Source organism: Vigna unguiculata, chromosome 3 (assembly GCF_037176805.1).
Source record: "Vigna unguiculata cultivar grain cowpea cultivar isolate G323 ecotype 2 chromosome 3, ASM3717680v1, whole genome shotgun sequence".
Taxonomy (NCBI): Eukaryota; Viridiplantae; Streptophyta; class Magnoliopsida; order Fabales; family Fabaceae; genus Vigna; species Vigna unguiculata.
The window spans coordinates 39,983,136-40,003,197 of NC_140794.1; the positions used below are offsets into that span (position 1 = coordinate 39,983,136).

The window sequence follows — 20,062 nt, forward strand, 5'->3', positions numbered from 1 at the left end:
ATCCTTTCGGTTCAGCCGAACTTGCTCTATCCTGAAAACACGTACCCACACTAAGCCTTAGGCATGTGTATTATATATTACACTATAATCATATCAATATCTAAATATCTTGGTGTCTGGCGGCGGTGCAATTAAGGGCTTGCCTGAATATGGCTGCCATCAGAAATGTAATGGCTGGGACAAAGTTTTGTATCGCTGATGCAAAGGTTGGGGATGTGTTGTCCAATCCAAGCAAGTAGAAACCCTGGTTGGCAGTGATCCTGTGTAACCAAAAAAAATCAAAAACTAAAACCGGCCTCCTGCCCGACAACTTCATCACGGTATATGCAAAAACCGGCCGGAGGCCGGACGACTTTAGTTTTAAAAAAAAAAAGGGGAAACCGGTCTATGAGAGGACGACTTCACCTTTAATGTCGTGTTCTCCCCTGACAACGCGACCCACTTTTATAATAAAACTTTGGGTTAAATATGTTTTTGGTCTCTTAACTTTCAGTGAATTTTGAAATTAGTCCATTTCGAAACTTTAGACCAATTTAGTCCTTCATCTTTCGAAATATGTGAGTTTAGTTCTTTTAATCAAATTATGTTAGATTTATTTGACATTTCAAGTGTGTTTCATAATAGTATTTGACTTAACATTAAAGTAAAAATATGTCAAACAATATAAACAACTTAAATACAATCCTAAAATACGTACGAACCATCAAATAAACCTACCAAAATTTGATTAAAAGGACTAAATCCATGCATTTTGAAAGATCAAGGACTAAATTGGTTCAAAGTTTCAAAATGAACTAATTCCAAAATTTACTGAAAGTTAAGGGACCAAAAATATATTTAACCCTAAAACTTTCAACCGACCTCTTTTTACAATTTCTTGATCAAAGTGACCCAGAATTACAAATTTCCCTAATATCTTTTATCTTAATCACAAAATTTCATATTTTTTAAGACATAGAGACAAGCGAGCCAAATGATAGGATAAAATATAATATTCATATCATCCAATTAAATGATAAAAACTCAATTAAAAATAGTCAAATTTATGTTACAACTTGTGTTATTTAATAACAAAGTATTATGAAACATTAATAAGATAAAAGGAACCAAAATCCATTTATACATTAGAGTTAAGGGGAGAAGTTACGTTATAACCCTAACCAAACAAATTAGTCACAAATATTAAAAAAAAAAAACAAAAAAAGGTAAATTATTCATCGGATAAAGTAAATTGAAATTACGAAAAATTGTCTTAAATTTCTCTCTCTGTAAAGTTTACCATTATCTTCCTCTTAAACTTCAAAAGAAAGAAACTAAAATTATTATTTGAGATGAAGTTTGCGTAAATATCTGAATGTCTAAGACGTTCAATATGAAAGATTACAAATAAAACAAATCTTGAGCTTGGCCTCGAAACAATTCACATCATGTATGTGGTTCGCTTATCATGACAGGATAAATGTATTATAAGCTATATGATGCACATATACGATACGAGTATCGGATACGACATGTATTTGATACGTCGATACGTTTATTTTTAAAATAATAGTATACAATACGTGATAGATGTGATTTATAAATATTGAAAAGTGTATAATAATTCTTACAAACAAATAAATATATGACTTTTAATGTGTGAATCCAAATTTTCTAATTAAAGACTAATTATTTTGGTAGTCAAAACCTAGTATGTGATACCCCTTTTATTTCTCCTTATTTTCTCCTTTGCATATTCACAGAACCACTCACAAACTCAACATTCTTCTTCTTCTTTCCTTCTTGATCTCTCCCACTCTCTCTAACTAGAGGACTTAAGCCTCCATTCTGATCCATCTTTCCTTCTGTTTGCAGCAAGTGAAACTGAGACTAGAACAAAACCTCCTCCCCCAGCTGAGTTTTCTTTCCCTCCATGTAAGTTAATTTCAGTTTCCCCAATTCTCTTCAATTTCGAATTCTGGAGCTCCATTCTTGCTAAATCGAATTAGGATCCCATTCTCACTTTATAAACCTAAATTCCAGTTCCTTAGGTTGTGAATTGAGGTGCCTCACGGTTGGAAGTTATCCTTGCTAGAGGGTGATTGTTAGAGGTAAGGGAAGCTAACCTTTATCTTAAATTTTCGTATAGAAATCATCCCTGATGACTTTGATTGCATGAATTGTGCCTGTTTGATGTTTGGATTACTTGTTTATGATGAATTGAGGCTTTTGGTATGAATTTCGGGGTTCTGCATATGACAACAGATTGGAAATCCGATGTTTTCGCCCAAGTGAGCAGCCTTCGCCTGAGCAAAAACACCAGAAAACCCACCCTTGTCACTGCACGAGGTCTCGCCTAGGCGAGCAGTTTTGCTTGAGCGAGAGGCCCTCTCATCTAAGTGAGACAGCTCGGCCTGAGCGAGAATTCGCCCAGAGCCTGGGTTGTTCTCTGTTTCGAGTCTCGCTTAGGCGACAGTGATCCGCTTAAGCGAGATAGCCCCCTCGCTTGGGCGAGATCATCTAGCTTGAGCGAGAATTACTGTAGCTAAATGTTTAATTCTCTATTTTTAAATGGATGAAACTGTAATTAAATGAGATAATGTGAAACTTATCATACTATGATTGGATTGTTATAGCCGGTAGTGTGTGTGGTGAAATTGTATGGATTTGGATGATGAGAATAAGTGGTTGAAGTGGAATTTCAAAGGAAATTCCAAGTGGTATGTTAGTGTGTGTAAGGACATGAGGACTCAATATTGGTTGGTATCCTGGAATTCCAATAATCATTCACGCGCAGATAGAGCCGAATGGATTATGTCGTGAGGAGTAGCAGGAGGTCCTAGTTTTTGGACTGGATCAGTCTTAGACGCGAAGGGGACTTACCTTGGGAGTGGTTGGGTGATAACCCCTTGAGCCCAAACTCTGCAGAGTTTGGGAACCTTCACAGGTGCATGCCACCAAGAGATCCAATGTCGCTTACATAATTCGGATATTGAGTCTATAGTCAATATATTTGTGTTGTGTTATGGTAGTTTGATTAATTCTGATGTATGTGAAAAACTCTGCTTGATATTCATAATTGAACTGCGAGATTTCTCTTAATTAAGTTAACTTACCCTTCTTGCCTGTGTTATTTCTCTTGTATGTTCTCTCCTTTGCAATTACCAACTACTAATTGGTGTGAGCAGAGAAAGATTCCGGCGAGGACACTCCCCTCTTGGACAAGAGTTGACCAGTGGCTTGGATATCCAACAGTAAATTTTTGGCTCATGCTTTGTATCAAAGTTTTGGGTCTTTAAGTTAACTTTTTCCTTGTATAGGTTGTACATATAGTTAGTGACTTATATGGTTATTTTGAATGATTATATTAGCATTCTATAATGTCTCTTTTCTGACTATCTACTTTGCTTGATCATGATATAATGTTTTGTTTAATAGTTTAAAAACTATTAAATGGGATGTTACATGGTAGCTAATGTTAGTGACCAATTTAAAAACAAATTCATAATTGAAACTATTTTAATTATCAATTTAGTTTCAATTATGAATTTAGAGACCAATTATAATTTTTTTGAACTATTTTAGTTCTCAATTTGGTCATTATATAGTGACTAATTATTTTTTCACTAAAATTGGTCATTGTTCAAAGATTTTATTATATTGTACTACGACTTTATAAATTATATACTTCATTGATAAATATCAGTAAAGTATCAGACACGATGTGTCAAATTCGGATACGTAATCCAAGTTGAAGTATGGGTCCATCGTAAATTATAAGTTACTCTAAATCTAAATCTTGTTGTGTAACTCAAAAAATAAAAAAATTGTAGAATTGTTTCTCTTTTCGGTACGGATGTATTGAGTCTCACATGTTACTTAATTTTTAAAATTTTAAGAAACCTCTTGTTCTTAAAATGATTGTGCTTCACAGTAACACAATTGTGCTGCGTAAGTATGTTCATGTTTGTGCTTATTTTAAAGATCCTTTTTTCCATCGTTTATATAGCTGATTGTTTTCTTATTTTTGGATGATTTGGCATTGTTTCTTGTGATTAGGTAGAAAAACTCAATCATACCTTAGCATCCACCTTATCCGCTTCATCCAGTGAAGAAGATAACGGTTGATGGTTGATACGGAAACATCGTTGATCTCTTTACATCAATTTTCCCGAAGAAATCCCACGTTGTAATATTCTTCATTGAGTCCTTCACCATGTCTACAAGCCCCCCTCCTCTGTTTTTCTCCACAGCCACCACCACCAACAACCACCAAAGCCAACACTTGAGCCACACACACCTCATCCACTTGTTGAACCCCAACACCTCTATGTCTCAACTCAAGCAAATTCACGCGCAAACGCTACGCACAGTTGACACCAACCACCCACAAGCTCTTTTTCTCTATGCAAGAATTCTTCTTTACTCCTCTCTGGCTGATCTCAACTACGCCACTCGTGTGTTTCACCACTTTTCGCACCCCAATTCCTTCATGTGGAACACCCTCATAAGAGCCTACGCGCGAAGCACCAACACCAACCACAAACACAAGGCCATGGAGCTTTACGAAGCAATGGTGACGGGGGAAGAGAATACCGCAGTTCCCGATAACCACACGTTCCCTTTTGTTCTGAAGGCATGCGCTTACACGTTTTCTTTTTGTGAGGGAAAACAGGTGCATGCGCACGCTTTGAAACATGGGTTCGAGTTAGACACACACGTTTGTAACAGTTTGATTCATTTTTATGCGACGTGTGGTCGCTTAGATTCGGCAGAGAAAATATTTTATAAGATGAATGAGAGAAGCGAGGTTTCCTGGAATATAATGATCGATTCTTACGCAAAGGGTGGAAAGTTTGACACTGCTTTGAAAATGTTTGGAGAGATGCAGAAGGAGCATGAGCCCGATGGGTATACGATGCAGAGTGTTTTCAGTGCTTGTGCTGGTTTGGGTTCTTTGTCTTTGGGTTTGTGGGCACATGCTTATATTTTGAAAAAGTGTGACAAGAATATTGTGGATGATGTTTTGGTCAACACTGGTTTGGTGGATATGTATTGCAAATGTGGTGAGATGGAAATTGCAAACCAAGTGTTTGAAAGCATGCCTGCTAGAGATGTAAATTCATGGAATTCAATTATCATGGGTTTTGCAATGCATGGTAAGGCTGAAGCTGCGTTGGACTATTATGTCAGAATGGTCAAGGTAGAGAAAATTGTTCCCAATTCAATAACTTTTGTTGGTGTTTTGTGTGCATGTAACCATAGAGGCATGGTTGAGGAGGGTATTGTTCACTTTGACATGATGACTAAGGAGTACAACGTGGAACCAAGATTGGAGCATTATGGTTGTCTTGTTGACCTTTTTGCTCGACCAGGGCGCATCGATGAGGCTCTAAACGTGGTCTCAGAAATGCCAATCAAACCAGATGGTGTAATTTGGAGGAGTCTTTTGGATGCTTGTTGCAAACAACACGCAAGTGTTGAGCTAAGTGAAGAAATGGTAAAGCAAGTCTTTGAATCAGAGGGGAGTGTGTGTAGTGGTGTTTATGTGCTTTTGTCAAAAGTATATGCTTCTGCATGTAGGTGGAATGATGTAGGGATGCTTAGAAAACTAATGACTGATAAGGGTGTGACTAAAGAACCTGGCTGCAGCTTAATAGAGATAGATGGAACGGTTCATGAATTTTTTGCAGGGGACACCACTCATCCACAGAGTGAAAATATATATAAGTTTGTGAATGAAATTGATGAGAAGTTACAATCAATAGGTTATTTACCCGATTACTCAGGAGCAACTACGATTGATGAGGCTAATGATGGTAAACAGAATACTCTAAGATTGCATAGTGAGAGACTTGCCATAGCATTTGGGATCTTGAACTCAAGACCAGGCATTCCAATTAGAGTGTTCAAGAATCTTAGGGTGTGCAATGATTGCCACAGGGTTACCAAGTTGATCTCCAGAATATATAATGTGGAGATAATTGTAAGAGATAGAGTACGATTCCACCACTTTAAAGACGGAACTTGTTCTTGTATGGATTATTGGTGATTCATGCTGGTGTTCAAGGTAATATGTATATTTGAAAATCACATTCTAGAACAAGAAGGATTGAATTCATTCTTTAAACTGTCCTTATGTTAACATAGAAGGATTGATTTTGTCAACAAATATCTCTTCATATATACGAATGTTATGATGTTATGATTAAATCTCTGAACAAATGTCTAAAAGACATTATTACATATCAACATGACTCCATGTTAGTTTATTAAACTACTAGTATTTGTATGCATCTTGTTTCTTCAAGATTCTTATCTTTCGGCTGGGAAATTGTAACATCTCCGAGAATGATTCAAAGCAAAAAGCCTCAGTAACAGGACTAAATGGATCACACGTACTAGCTGCATTTGGAATTTTTGATCAAGAAATCATGTGAGATATATTTTAAAGTGGTTCACCTCTTTGAAAGACAGCACATATGATTCCGACAGAGTATAATGCATAATGTGCACTGGATCATGTTGACAAATAAACTTATATGATATTGATTTTACAATGCAAAGATCTACCACTTCCAGTCTTTATTTCATTCCATGCAGCAAAATTACAAACAACTGAGGAAAAATGAATATCTGATTAAAAAAATGTTAATAATTCTTGAAATTCATGTATGACTAAAAATAATTTATCTCTACTTTGCTGACAGTGTCTATACAAGTGGCTTAAAAAACATGAAAAAAAAAGAAAAATACCAAAAAAATAGATACAACAAAATATATGAATCCACATTAATAAACTGAGATTAAAGCTAGCACTAATAAATAACAAGCCCAACAAAGGCTTCCATCTGCATAAGAATCGTCTACATTCTACATACATAGTATTGGACACCACTTAAGAGTGGATATTGCTGACATGAGCCTTACCAAAATACTTTAAGGTACAATTTGACCTCCACCAATTCTTCCTTATGAATGCCAGGGAATCACTTGAAATAGGTGAAGTTTTGCAACAAATTCTTAAATGTTATCATATAAAATTTGAAACAGGCTTTGGATCACAACGTAAATAGGCCTTGCATTTCAGCAGATTCAAGACTCCAACAATAATCTAGCTTGTCAAAGTAGACCTTGCTCCTCAAAGTCTTTTGCCACTGAAACACCAGAACAAGAAGCAAATGTTAGTTAGTTCAGCACGATAACATATAAGATAACTCTAACCTAAACGTGAGGAAGAAGAAGCCGAATAGTGTAACTGAAGTCTTATGTGCAATTGAAACAACCAAACCAGAATCACAGGAATTTATGAGTTCTTAGAATTTGCGTGAACATGCTACATAAGTGGTATAAACCATGACAATATAATATAAAATGGGAAAAGCTAATATTCGTTGAATAACTTTTATGGCATTTGACGAACTATAACTAGATTTTTCCTTGAAATGAAACAATAATCAAGTCCTGAAGAAGTAGCTGATTTTTCTATGAAGTAGAGAAAAATATGTAAAGCAGAACAACAACTTGAATACTTGGTATAGAATTTTGTAGTTCATGAGAGAATTATAATGAATGAAGCCATCAACATAATCCCCAATTCTTCAACTTAATACTTCTTTTGTTTTGCTCAACATCCATCATATTTTATAGGATCCAAGATATCGTATAAGTAAGTGCACACAAATTTGTCTAGAGAGAGAACAAAAGTGAGAGAAAATAGCTTATAATTTATAAAACTCTGGTTTAATCAAATTTGAATAACAAATTATCATTTCTAAACGTCAGACAAAAAAAAAAAAACTGTCTAATATAGAGGTTTCAAAATAATAACAAACCAAGGGCATGTTTCTTCAGCGTAATAATCTAGGAATCAATTTGCTATTTTTATATCCTAAATTTTAGCAGAAACAGTTTAATGAATTCCCCATAAAGTTCATGAAATTGGGTAACAAGACAAGTACAAGACAAGTAAGAAGAAAAAGATTTGACAAGGGAAAGACTGACCTTTAGACGAGGGAAGAACCAAAACAACTTGCATGGTGACATTGTTTGGAGGAAGCTGCAAGCGAAGAGGGTAGAGTTTTCCATTCAAAGGACTTCGAGTACACACAATAACTCCCTGAAGCCCCGTTTCTTCCTCAAACTTCCGAGTCAATTGCTCAACCCCATTCCCTTTGAAAACCAAAGAATAACCCTGCACATTCTCATCATCCACGTCCCCATTATCCTCTGCAACATGGTAGTATATAGTCCTCCCCTCCAACTTTGGTGGCGAACCCACATTTGAATCCGTTGACTACAAACCCATCCAAACAAAACATTAACAGTATAATCTTAATACAACACTAATTTATGAAACACTGATTTCTGAAAGGACTAAAACCTCATCACTTCATATTATGCATTAAATTTTTACAGTCACAACTAAAATCAAATTTGAAGATACTTTCAGAAGCAAAGTCAACTATTTCCATACCAAACCCATCATGCTACTGATACCAATTTTACTAATGATTAATAATGTCTACAACAGAGTACATTTATAAAAACTATTTACTGAATCAATTAACAATTTTCAATTACACAACAACATGATCCTATCAAACTAAAAAAAAAAAAACACTATATTCCAGTTGACTCCAGGCAATAATTAACATTGAACAATCAATTAAGAAAAGTGTGAAAGAAAAAGGCATAAACATAGAGACATACCTCTTGTCTGGAGAAAGTAGTGGATTTGATGGAAATAGCAGAGGGAGTAGAGGAATCGAAATCGAGGGAATCGGAGTGAGGAATAGGAGGAGGAGCAGGAGACACGACGTGGATCTCCAACACATCAACATCCCACAAGATCCAATCCTGTGTGGCGGTCCTATGAGGGATATCATGCGTCACAGAGTTCCTCCAAGGTGGGAGGCCCCCATTGGCCCTCAGAAAGTTCCCATAACGGGTCTTCAGCTTCACCTGCGCGCCCTCCCTCACAGGCTCCCACTCCACGGAGGAGTCCAGCCGCCGCGGCATGCTCTGCACCACCTTGCGCCCCGTCACACCCAGCAGCAACGGCTGGTTCGACGCCGTTAGATACTTGCCGTAACAGCTCTTGAGCCGCAAGAGGTTGTCGAACTCCGGAATGAGCTCCACCGTCCACTTGGAGTTCTTGGAGGATCCGTTTCGGTCCTGGGTCACCGACTCCTCGTCATCCTCCGCCAGGAGGTACTTGTCGTGGTGGCTGCGCAGCCGCACCACCTTCGCGCGGTGGAAGAACTCCATGCCGGAGCGGAACACGCTGTCGGAACTTGTGCTCTGCATAGCAATAGTCGACGGGTTAATCGAAATTTTCGATTTTGTACTATGTATCCGAGGAACAGGGTGGTTGACTGACTGGTGTTTGTTTGATTGATTTGGATCACAGATGAAATGCAAGTGACTTTGTTGAGTTGGCTTTGATTTGGGCTTAAGGTATATATATATATATATAAAAGAAAATAGAAAGTTGAATTAGTTTATAAAGAATTATATTTTTTAAAAAATAGAAAAACTGAATAGTATTGTTTTAGAACAATGAAAGTTTTATAGTTTATTTTGTTTAAGAAACGAAAATAAAAGTGTAATTTTGTATTTTTTTTTTACTATTGAACGATGTAGATTGGGTAGAGTGAAGAGCAAATTGTGGGTGGCAGGTAGTAAGAAAACGAGAAACGCGAGCCAAATGAAAGGTACGCGTTTGGTGCATTGCTGCTGAAACTCCGCGTGAGCCAGTTGGGGGAGGTAACAAAAACACTCACGGTTTCATAGAAATTAAAACTTTCTAACAAAATCAACTGTTTCTTTACGTGTTTTGTTTATGTAAATGAAATTATGAATTTAATTGTTCGAATACAAATTTTAAAATTTTCATATATTTTATCTGTGTTCACTTTTCTGTCATCACGTTAGAAATTTTACTTTTTTATTTATTTCTTGTCTTCACCTTCGTCTCGCATCTCATGAAAACTCATAACGGTGTGAGAATTTTATTGCTCTAAAACTTTAATAGAGTGAACGTAAAATGTCATATGTGAAAAGTTATGCTGACAAAACATCATAATAAAAAGGACAAAACATTGATTCCAAACATTATTTGGAGTTTTATTACAGATTACTTCAGAATAAAGAAGCCGTGGATTAAAACGTAAGTCAAGCACTTATCACTACTGAAAGATCGTTCGGATCGGTCAATCTCATTTGACTTATTAATGGGCTTTCCTTTTATGTTTAATCTGTTTGAAAGATTAAGAATACAATAAATAGTTACCAATTTGTTAAGATTAAGAATACAATAAATAATTAACAATTTGTTAAGAAAAGATATTTTTTTTATACCATGTAAAAATAAATGCATCACTTATAAGGTTTTGTAGATCTGATTTCATCATTTTTACATTTCTTATTTTTGCTTAGTTTATTATATTTTTATTTGAAATTAAACTTTATCTTTAATAATATGTAATGGTTTTAAGGAGTTGCTTATTTTTCTTTAGGTTATGAGTTCCTAATTTGTTTTTTCGTATTATACTGTATTTTAGTTGCAATTTAAAATATATTTTATCTGATCATGTTTTAATCTTAGTACGTGGATTTTCTATTTTTGGGAAAGTATGTTACTATTCTGCATTTACCTTCTTTATTTTTCTTATAAGTAAACATGTTTCCTGGCTAGTACTTATGTTGAATGTAATTATGCATTTGATAACACTTTAAAACTTGCACTCTCTTGTTACACATTCTAATACATTTTTTTTTAAATATTGTAACAACTATTTATAATAAAATTGTTAACTTGGTCAAGTTTGCATATTTAGATTTGATCCACGTGGAGTAGAGTAAAAAAAGTTCATACGACAAAAAGTCTACATAATAAAAAGTTCACAGGAATAAAATAATAACAAAAGTCCTATGGATCAAGATTAATCTATGACTCGATTTGTAATATTAAGTCTTAAGTTAAGATAGAGAGAATTTGGTCAGGACCAAATTAAGTAGGTTATTCAGGTTGGATCAACAAGTTAGGCCTAGGTCAAACAAAGGTTGATATAGTTCAAGTAGAGTCAAATACACTTCATGATAAGCCAACTTGACTCAATTTGAAAGTTGAGACAAATTAGTATAGATTGAAGGTCGATCTAATTCAATACAGGTCGAAAGTCAATCTAAGTTGATTTGGACCGAATGTCAATCCAAGTCAACACAAGTTAAAAGTTGACTTGAGTCGGTCAAGTTGAAGACAAGCCAAAAAATCAAGTTATGTCGACCTTAGTTGAAGGTCAACCCCAATCAGTTAGACCTAGGAATCAAGTTAAGTCGTCCTGGGATGAAGGTCGACCAAGTCAGCCTAGGTCAAGCTGATTTGAGCCTATTAGAGTTGAAGGTTAAAGACGACACTAGTGCAAAATTGCATTTTTACCTCGCCTTATAGGTCTCGGTTGGTAAGGAACCGAAGCATATAACGGCGCGGTGGCATTTTTGCAATTTCAAGCAACTTTTATGCCTCGGTTCAAGAAAAGCCCGAAGCCAAAAGGGGTTATAGGCTTCGGTTCAAAAAAAACCGGTGCCAAAAGGTCCTTATATGCTTCGGTTGAATAGACCCGAAGCCAAAAAGGTGACTAGAAATTTCAAAAATGCCACTAGCGGTTACGTCTTTGGCCTCGGGTGGCACTGAACCGGGACCAAATAGGGCTATATGCCTCGGTTATTAATTGAACCGAGGCCATATACTTTAATTAGGGCATCTCCTTTACTTCTTCCTCGCGCGCCGCTGCTCCATCTCTCTCTGCGACAACACTCTCCTCACTCTTCCCCTCTGCGCACACTCTCCTCACTGTTCCACCACCACCCCACACTCTCCTCACTGTTCCACCACCACCCCACACTCACTGTTCCCCTCTGCGCACACTCTCCTCACTCTCCTCACGGAAGAACTGGTTTACGAAGAGGAGAACAACGCAACGCAGAGTCTCCGTCACCCTCGGAACCGCCGCCGCTACAGTCTTCACGGTGGACAACGCAACGCAAACCCTAATCCCTCTCACGGTTGCGCGGCCCTGCTCGCCTGGGACTACGTCAACGATTGACGCCGGCACGCATTCGCTGCCACCACGCCAGCCACCGACACTGGGTCCGCGAGCACCAAGGAAACCAGCCCTCCGGCCGCCGCGACAACGACCACTCCTGTCCGAGACTCCGACTCTCTATTTCTCTATTTCTGATTTGTTCTTGGGTGTGAACGTTTGGGGAAGATGAAATGTGAGAGCTTTGTACTGGGACGGGGTTCTGATTCGGTGTGATGTTGTATTGCAGGGAAGCGGAGGAGGAGGAAGAAGAGAAGGAGAATGAGGCGGATGACGGTGGTGACGCGGAGGTCCGTTAAACCTATCATCAAGAACGTGCAGAGGGACATGTCTCGTGAAAATTTTAATTAAAAAAAAAATATTTTTACCTATGGCTTTGGTTCAGTTAGAACCGAGGCATAAAAGAGACTTTATGGTTTCGGGTAACAACCGAGGCCAAAAGAGGTACCTTTTGGCCTCACCCCAATATGCCTCGGTTCCAGACCCGAGGCAAAATGAAGAAAATGACCGGGGCAAAAAGCCCTTATTGCACTGGTGCGAGTTGACTCGGGTCAAAAATAAATTCGAGTTGGCTCAAGTGAAAGATGGCACCAAGTCATTTCGAAACTAAAGCTCTTATACATTACAATTTAATTAAATTCTTGTAATAATGTTAAATATACTTTGATCGTAACCTTAAATTTACTTTAAGAGAAAGTTTTAAGAATTGAAGCATTTTGAGATCTTTTATTTGATGGATCAATAAAATAAAAGTTTTTTTAAGAATAAATTAAGAATGACCCATGATTATGTATGAAATTAACACATTTAATCTATAGTCTCTAAACCAAATAGTCATACAATGTCGCGGTCGAAATTAGAAATCTATAGTGAGAGATACAATAATTATATATATATATATATATATATATATATATATATATATATATATTAATGTTTTATTCTTTAACTAATATAATAAACTATATCACTAATATTTCTTGCATATTGAAAAAGCACCCCAGGAACTGTATATAAAATCTAATTTCAAATTAGTGTACACTGTCATTTCTAATTTAATCTCCATCGTCATCTCTATTTTGTTTAAACAAAACCCGGTTACGTTTTAAACCCTTAAAACTGTGTTATAGTAGGTTTTACTAATAAGTGTCTTTAAAATGATGATTATAAAAGTAAAAGAAGAAATGTTTAAAAAGCAAGACGAGCTGAAATTAACTTTTTTCCAGAGAATATATATATTAATGGAGATATTTTATTCCAAATTAATTGAAATAGTTATTTCCGTTTTAATTTATGGCAATACGATTTTCTTTTCTTTATTTTTCAACAACACACCCATCTGCGAGTTCAATCCAAGCACGTTGTTGCCACCTAAGAATATTCAATGTGATATTAATTCATGATAGATACTAAAAACTAAGTGTGTTCTAAACAATTAAAAAAAAATGAAAAGTGTTTTTAGTTAAGGCTTTTAAATAAATACTGCAAATTAATTCCAGATGATGAAAAATGAATTTGGTTATCCTCTAGAAAAGTTGATCTTAGAAACGAAGAAGATACAAAAGCTGAAGTTGAGTAGTAAAAGCAAGAGCGTAAAGACGTACCTGCGACAGTGACGAAAGCGACGTGGGCGAAGCCGGTTCTTCCGACGAAAAGCGAGTCTCCGGCAAAGAAAGCAGTTTGTCGGGAAACTCCAGAGGCTCCACACCCCACAAGATCCAATCGTGAGTAACGGAACTATAAGGGTCATCGTGCGTGATCGAGTTTCTCCACGGTAACGTTCCACCGTTCCCTCTAAGGTACTTCCCGCACCAGCTTCTCAGTCTCACCTGGAACCCTTCCGTTATGGGTTCCCATTCCAATTTCCCATCCCAACCCTCCTCCAAACTCCCCTGCACCACCTTCTTCCCCGTCACGCCTAACAGAAAGGGCGCGTCCGTCGCCGTTAGGTAACGCCCGTTCCAGTTCCTCAGACGCACGTGGTGGCTCTTCCCCTTCACTTCCTCCACCAACCATATTGCCTTTCCGGTTGACCCGTTTCTGCTCTGACGGAGTTTCTGGTGGTCGTCGTCGGCCACTAGGTACTTCCCGAGGTGGCTCCGTAGCTTCACGGCCTTGGCTTTGTTGAAATACTCCATTCCCTTGTGCCTCCCACTACACTCTTATGCTTCCTGTTATTTATATGAAGCTCTTATTCTTCGTTTTCATCACTATTTAATGTTCAGTGGTCCCAGAATTTTGTATTTTTGGATGGTTAAAATGGATGAAAATTAAGAATTTTACGTATATAAACCAAATAACGAATAGATTATGTGTATAAATCTAATTATAACAAGACTTACAAAGACTCTTACTTAGGGTTGACGGAGCAAGTTGGACTTGTATTATGGGTTTGAAATTTGGGATTTTTAGAAAGGACAAGGAAATGAAATGGAAGTTTCATAAAGAACATTCTAAGAAAATGAAGAAACAAGTGAGTTTCAGATTGAGTTGTTCTAGTAAAATTCACTTTGATTGTTTCTACATCTTCATCAAAATTTGCCTTTGACTATGGAATAAAATGTTATTTATTACATTCTTTATATATATGTCATGCATGAATTAGCTCTCTGCATCATCTCTTCTTAGAAAGTTAAGAGTTGATGTCACGTGTATTAAAATTACGTTTTCCTACTCATTTTATTAGTTGAAAATGTTGTTATATAATAGTGTAATTTATACAATGTTAGTAGCTTTTCCAGAAATATATTTATAAAAAGGAAAACGATCGTTTGACAAAGAAAATGTGACAAAGTTTTTGACAAAGTGATGTGGCATATATTAAATGAATTTTTTGAGTTAAAAAATACTGGTGCACGTGTGAATGTGGAGGAAAGGGAGGTGGTTCACGAAACGGGGTTCTCTTTCACAGAAGCTGCTCCTGTGCTGGTCTTCTCGGTGGTGCAGATTCAATTTCTTCAATCCCACCTCCTCTTAACCTTTTCTTCCCCACGGTAAGAGAGAATGATTCTGCAAAAAAGCATTTCGGCACCTAATTAGAATTTCTGCTGCATTTACCCAAACCCCATTGTGGTTGCATTTCGAATCCCACCCACACGAAAGCAGTTTGTCCCGACGGTGGTAGACGAAATTACAGCGGAACGTTTCCGACGATGGTTGACAGAAAGCATTGAAGTTGTAGAAGAATTTGCGAAGACTAAGGCTGCAATTTTAAATGACAATCAATAATTACCTATATGGCAAACACTTTAAAGGGTTTTGCACAAACAGTTTTCACGGACAGGTGGTAACTTCATTTGCATTTTCTTTTCACAAAAAATTTTTAATAAAAAATCAGTACAACTTTTTTTGTGTCACCAATATATGACAAGCACAAAAATTTCCAAAATAATTAGCGAAGACTAAGGCTGCAACTTTAAATGGCAATCACTAACTACCTATATGGCAAACACTTTAAAGGGTTTTGCACAAACAGTTTTCACGGACAGGTGGCAACTTCATTTGCATTTTCTTTTCACAAAACTTTTTTAATAAAAAATCAGTACAACTTTTTTGGTGTCACCAATATATGGAAAATACAAAAAGATCCAAAATAATTTGCGAAGACTAAGGCTGCAACTTTAAATGACAATCACTAACTACCTATATGGCAAACACTTTAAAGGGTTTTGCACAAACAGTTTTCACGGACAGGTGGCAACTTCATTTGCATTTTCTTTTTACTAAACTTTCTTATTAAAAAATCAATTCATCTTTTTTGGTGTCACCAATATATGGCAAGCACATAAACTTCCAAAATAATTTGGTTTGACTAAGGCTACAACTATAAATAACAATCACCAACTACTTAAATGGCAAATGCAGTTAAATGTTTTGCACAACAGGTCTTCATGGCTATGTGACAACTTCATTTACATTTTTTTTTCACCAATCTTTATTATTAAAAATCAGTACAACTTATTTGGTATCACCAATATATGGCAAGCACATAAAGTTCCAAAATAATTTGGTTTGACTAATGCTGCAACTTTAAATGGCAATTACCAACTACTTAAATGGCAGATACAGTAAAGGGTTTTGCACAACAAGTTTTCACGGACAGGTGACAACTTCATTTGCATTTTCTTTTCACCAATCTTTATTATTAAAAAATCAATACAACTTATTTTGTGTAAGCAAGATATGAGAAGCATATAAAGTTTAAAAATAATTTGCGAAGACTAAGGCTGCAACTTTAAATGGCAATCACCAAGTACTTAAATGGCAAACGTCGTAAAGGGTTTTGCACAAAATGTTCTCACAAACAGGTGCCCATTTGAATTGGAACAAAATTTAGACAGGGATACATGCCTAACTTTCTCATCCAAATATTAGTGCATAATTTGTGTCCTTGGGTATGTCCTTTACACATTTTGGAAAAATAATTTGAAATTTTAGTTGGAGGTTAGAGTGGAGGACATTGACAACTTAAATGGAAAATGCAGTTAGTGTTTTTGGATCAATACAGATGTACATATTTGTGACACATCAAACCTAATAAATGACACTAATTTGGTCAACACAAAGTAACTGTCTTATACATAGTAAGTACTTTAACATAATATTGTAGCAAAAGCTCTAACTGATGTCTCATAACAAGGTATTCCAATGTCATAATAACATAAATACATAAATTATTTTCTCTCCAAAAATTTCAAATAAACAAGTACACACATCTATTTATGAAACTTTCGTCTCTGATATGTGGCAAATGGAGTTCGAATTCTTGCACTCTTCAAACGTAATCGTGATTGATGCTTCATTCGATCATACATATTGCTTTCTTCACATTGGGAAAACCCTACCAATACGATTTGACAATAAAAATTCACAAATGCCCAACAATATATAAACTCTAGAAAAGTCAGGTACAAAAATTTCTTTCCTATTTCACATTAGGAATTCATACAACGTGCTTAAGTCTACGTTCTTACTTTGAAACACTTTCCTACAATTACTCTCCACTTCGATTTCGTTTAAATTGAATTTTGGACCAACCACCCTAAGACCAAGACCTAGACAAACATTCAATAAAGTAAATCCAACTTATTGGGATCTAATTTGAAAGCATCCACTCTTTTCGTCCCATTTAGAACATAATTTACTAAGAAGGTTTCTAGACAATTTCGTAGACTCCTTTCAACATTGTTAACCATCCGAAACACGTCCCTTCAATAAATAACTTTTGCTCTACTGTTAACTGGTTGTTAATAGATGCAACATATTTTGTTCCACCAGAATGCCTCAAATGTATCTGCAAAGAAAATTAAACAGCTACACTAATGGGACTTATTAAAATGTCAAACTCAAATCAAATGTATGGTAACACTATTCATACCTTATTTTCAATAGAGTCATTACCTTGTTGCATATCCATACTTAGTAAAGATATCAACAAACACTCACCAATGCCCTAAAACCTAAAAATGACCACACAAAAAACCAATCATAAAAACCGAAAAAGCATATCACCAAAACGGATAAAACACACAACACAACATGGTCAAATTAAGTAATCAAACTAATAAAACAAGGAACAAAGTATTAAACAACAAATTGTAACTGTTTATGTGGCAAACGTAGTACAACTTTTAGAATTCAAATAATATAAAAAATATGAAAAATTTTAACCAAATAATTAGCACATTAGAATGTGCTTGGAAATAGAGTTCCAATCTAAATTCTTAAATGGTGTTAACTATGTTCATGTTATTCACCATTGACACTAGTAGCAAAGTGATACAAAATGGGTAAGGGGAGTTTTCAAAAGTTCCAATATTCTTACAGGATCATAACTACATAATTTAATCTCATTTTTTGTCATAAAACATATGTAGCATATATGATTCGGGTAAAACTTTGTTTCATAGGTTCATTCAACAAAATAATATGAAATCAATTACTAACAAAAAATAATTTATCAAATTAAAAATATGAACCAAAATCAATTTTAATAAAAAATTGAAAAAGTAAAAACACGCTTTTATTTTCTGTCTCGACTATTATAAATGAAAACATTCCATGTTAAAAAAATGAGACATCACTACATATATTATTAGGGCTAGGCATAATTTACTAAACTATACTAAACTATAGCTAATTGTAATATATTAAACTAAAATATACTAAACTATTCATAATAATAATTGAACTGTACTATTAAATAGTTCAGTTTTAAGAAACTAAACTTGTGTTAAGTTAACTAAGTTAACTAAGTTAACTATTGAACTATAGTAGATTGAAAGAGCAAAATACCTCAAATAAAATATTGGTATTAGGATAAAAATTGGACTTATGTGTTTTATGTCTTACGTTCTATTCTTACTCTTTCATATTGAAATATTTATTTTATTTTGTTTTAATTTTTTTCTTTACTCTTTCTTTGAGAAAAATATAAAATATTTATAATTAATTTATTAAAAAAAATTATAAATTAATTCAATATCTTATTTTATTTTGAATGAATTTTACTATGTAATGTTATTTTTATGTTATGATTTTACAGAAGTTATTTTTAAAAATTAAATTTTGTGACAGTTAACATTTTTATAATTTTTTATTTATATTAAAGTTTTTTTAACTTAAATATTGAAATTAGTATAATAAATATAAATATTGGTACTAACGTATTTTTTATTTTAAAATCTTATGTAATATTATTTTTTAGTTTAAAAATATTTATTATGTGGCATCAACTTTTTTGAAGAGAATTTATTTTAAAAAATTCTTAAAATATTAATTTTAGAACTTCATAAAATTTCTATAACATTTTTCACACAAATATTAATGAATACAAATGTTAAAAAAAATATTAATTTGAGAATTTTTTTAAAATAAATTCTTTTAAAAAATTTTACGCAACATAATAAACATTGTAAAAGTAAAAAGTAATATTACATAAGATTTTAAAATATAAAAAATAATTTAATACCGATATTTATATTTATTATATTAATTTTAATATTTTAATTACATTTTAAGTTACGGAAAACTTTAATATAAATAAAAAAAATTATAAAAATGTTAATTGGTGTATTGAAGTATTATGCATATTTCAAGTATTACTTTCTAAACACTTTCAAATTATAAACTTTAAATTATTATTGTTGTTGGGTATTGGGCTCCCTTCCTATGTGGAGAAAATGCCCAAAATTTGAGAAGCCCATGTCTCACTTAAACCTAGTGGAGAGGAGGCTGTAAAATAAAGAGAGAGGCAGAACAATAGAGTCAGAATACACTGAAAGCCCTAACACAGAGGGAGAGGTAGAGGGAAAATTCTGTTCACGTTTTTCATATAGCTGTCGCAGTAAATTCGGCGCTGCGGATTCCTTCACCGTTGGATCGGGCTGAAATTTTTACAGCAGGTTCGGAACTCATTGCTCTTCATTCTGACCGGTCGGATCTTTGATACGAGGTCTGAGTTGGGAGATATTAATTTCGCACTGCAGCAGTGATTTGTAGAGGTTTTTCCCTCTTGTTCTTCTCTATTTGAAAGCTTTGTTGCTTTGTTATTTGGTTGGGTGGTGGCACTAATTTGTGCTATTGATTGAGACTCTTTTGTACTCTTGTTGATCATAGTGGAGCTATTTCTTTGGTCTGGACGACTCGTGGTTTTTACCCTTGATTTGAGGGGTTTTCCACGTTAAAAATCTTGGTGCCTTTATTTGTGCTTTTGGTGATTTATTATTGCTGCTCTTTGATTATTGCTCCTCATAGATTCTTGCAAGTTAGGGGAAATTATATCCGCTGCATTCTCTGGTATATTGTTTGTTGTTGTTTTCCCCATCAATTGTGTAGTACAATCATATGTGATTAGTGCAATTCGATTCAAAATAGTGTAATTCAGTTCAAAAATAGTGGAATTCAATTCAAAATCAATGCAATCCGGTTCAAAAATAGTACAATTCAGTTCAAAAAGAGTGAAGTTTATCCAAAAT

General features: G+C 34.9%; 2 protein-coding genes across 3 annotated transcripts; one reads left to right on the forward strand and one right to left on the reverse strand.

Annotated features, from left to right (window-relative positions):
- Positions 1-3,951: 3,951 nt before the first annotated feature.
- CRR28 (Tetratricopeptide repeat (TPR)-like superfamily protein) lies at positions 3,952-6,225 on the forward strand. Its single transcript, XM_028063930.2, has one exon. The coding sequence runs from the start codon at positions 4,196-4,198 to the stop codon at positions 6,029-6,031; it is 1,836 nt and encodes a 611-aa protein (XP_027919731.2). The 5' UTR covers positions 3,952-4,195; the 3' UTR covers positions 6,032-6,225.
- Positions 6,226-6,721: 496 nt separating this feature from the next.
- LOC114175384 (uncharacterized) lies at positions 6,722-14,239 on the reverse strand. Of its 2 annotated transcripts, none has more exons than XM_085671142.1 (4): positions 13,698-14,239; positions 8,692-9,328; positions 7,984-8,275; positions 6,722-7,136 (listed from the first exon to the last, which is right to left on the reverse strand). In XM_085671142.1, the coding sequence occupies exons 1-4, from the start codon at positions 14,222-14,224 to the stop codon at positions 7,102-7,104; spliced, it is 1,491 nt and encodes a 496-aa protein (XP_085527268.1). In that variant the 5' UTR covers positions 14,225-14,239; the 3' UTR covers positions 6,722-7,101. The 2 variants fall into 2 exon arrangements, with proteins under 2 accessions (XP_085527268.1, XP_085527267.1); XM_085671141.1 differs by having other exon boundaries at positions 8,692-9,282; positions 13,691-14,239.
- Positions 14,240-20,062: the final 5,823 nt, after the last annotated feature.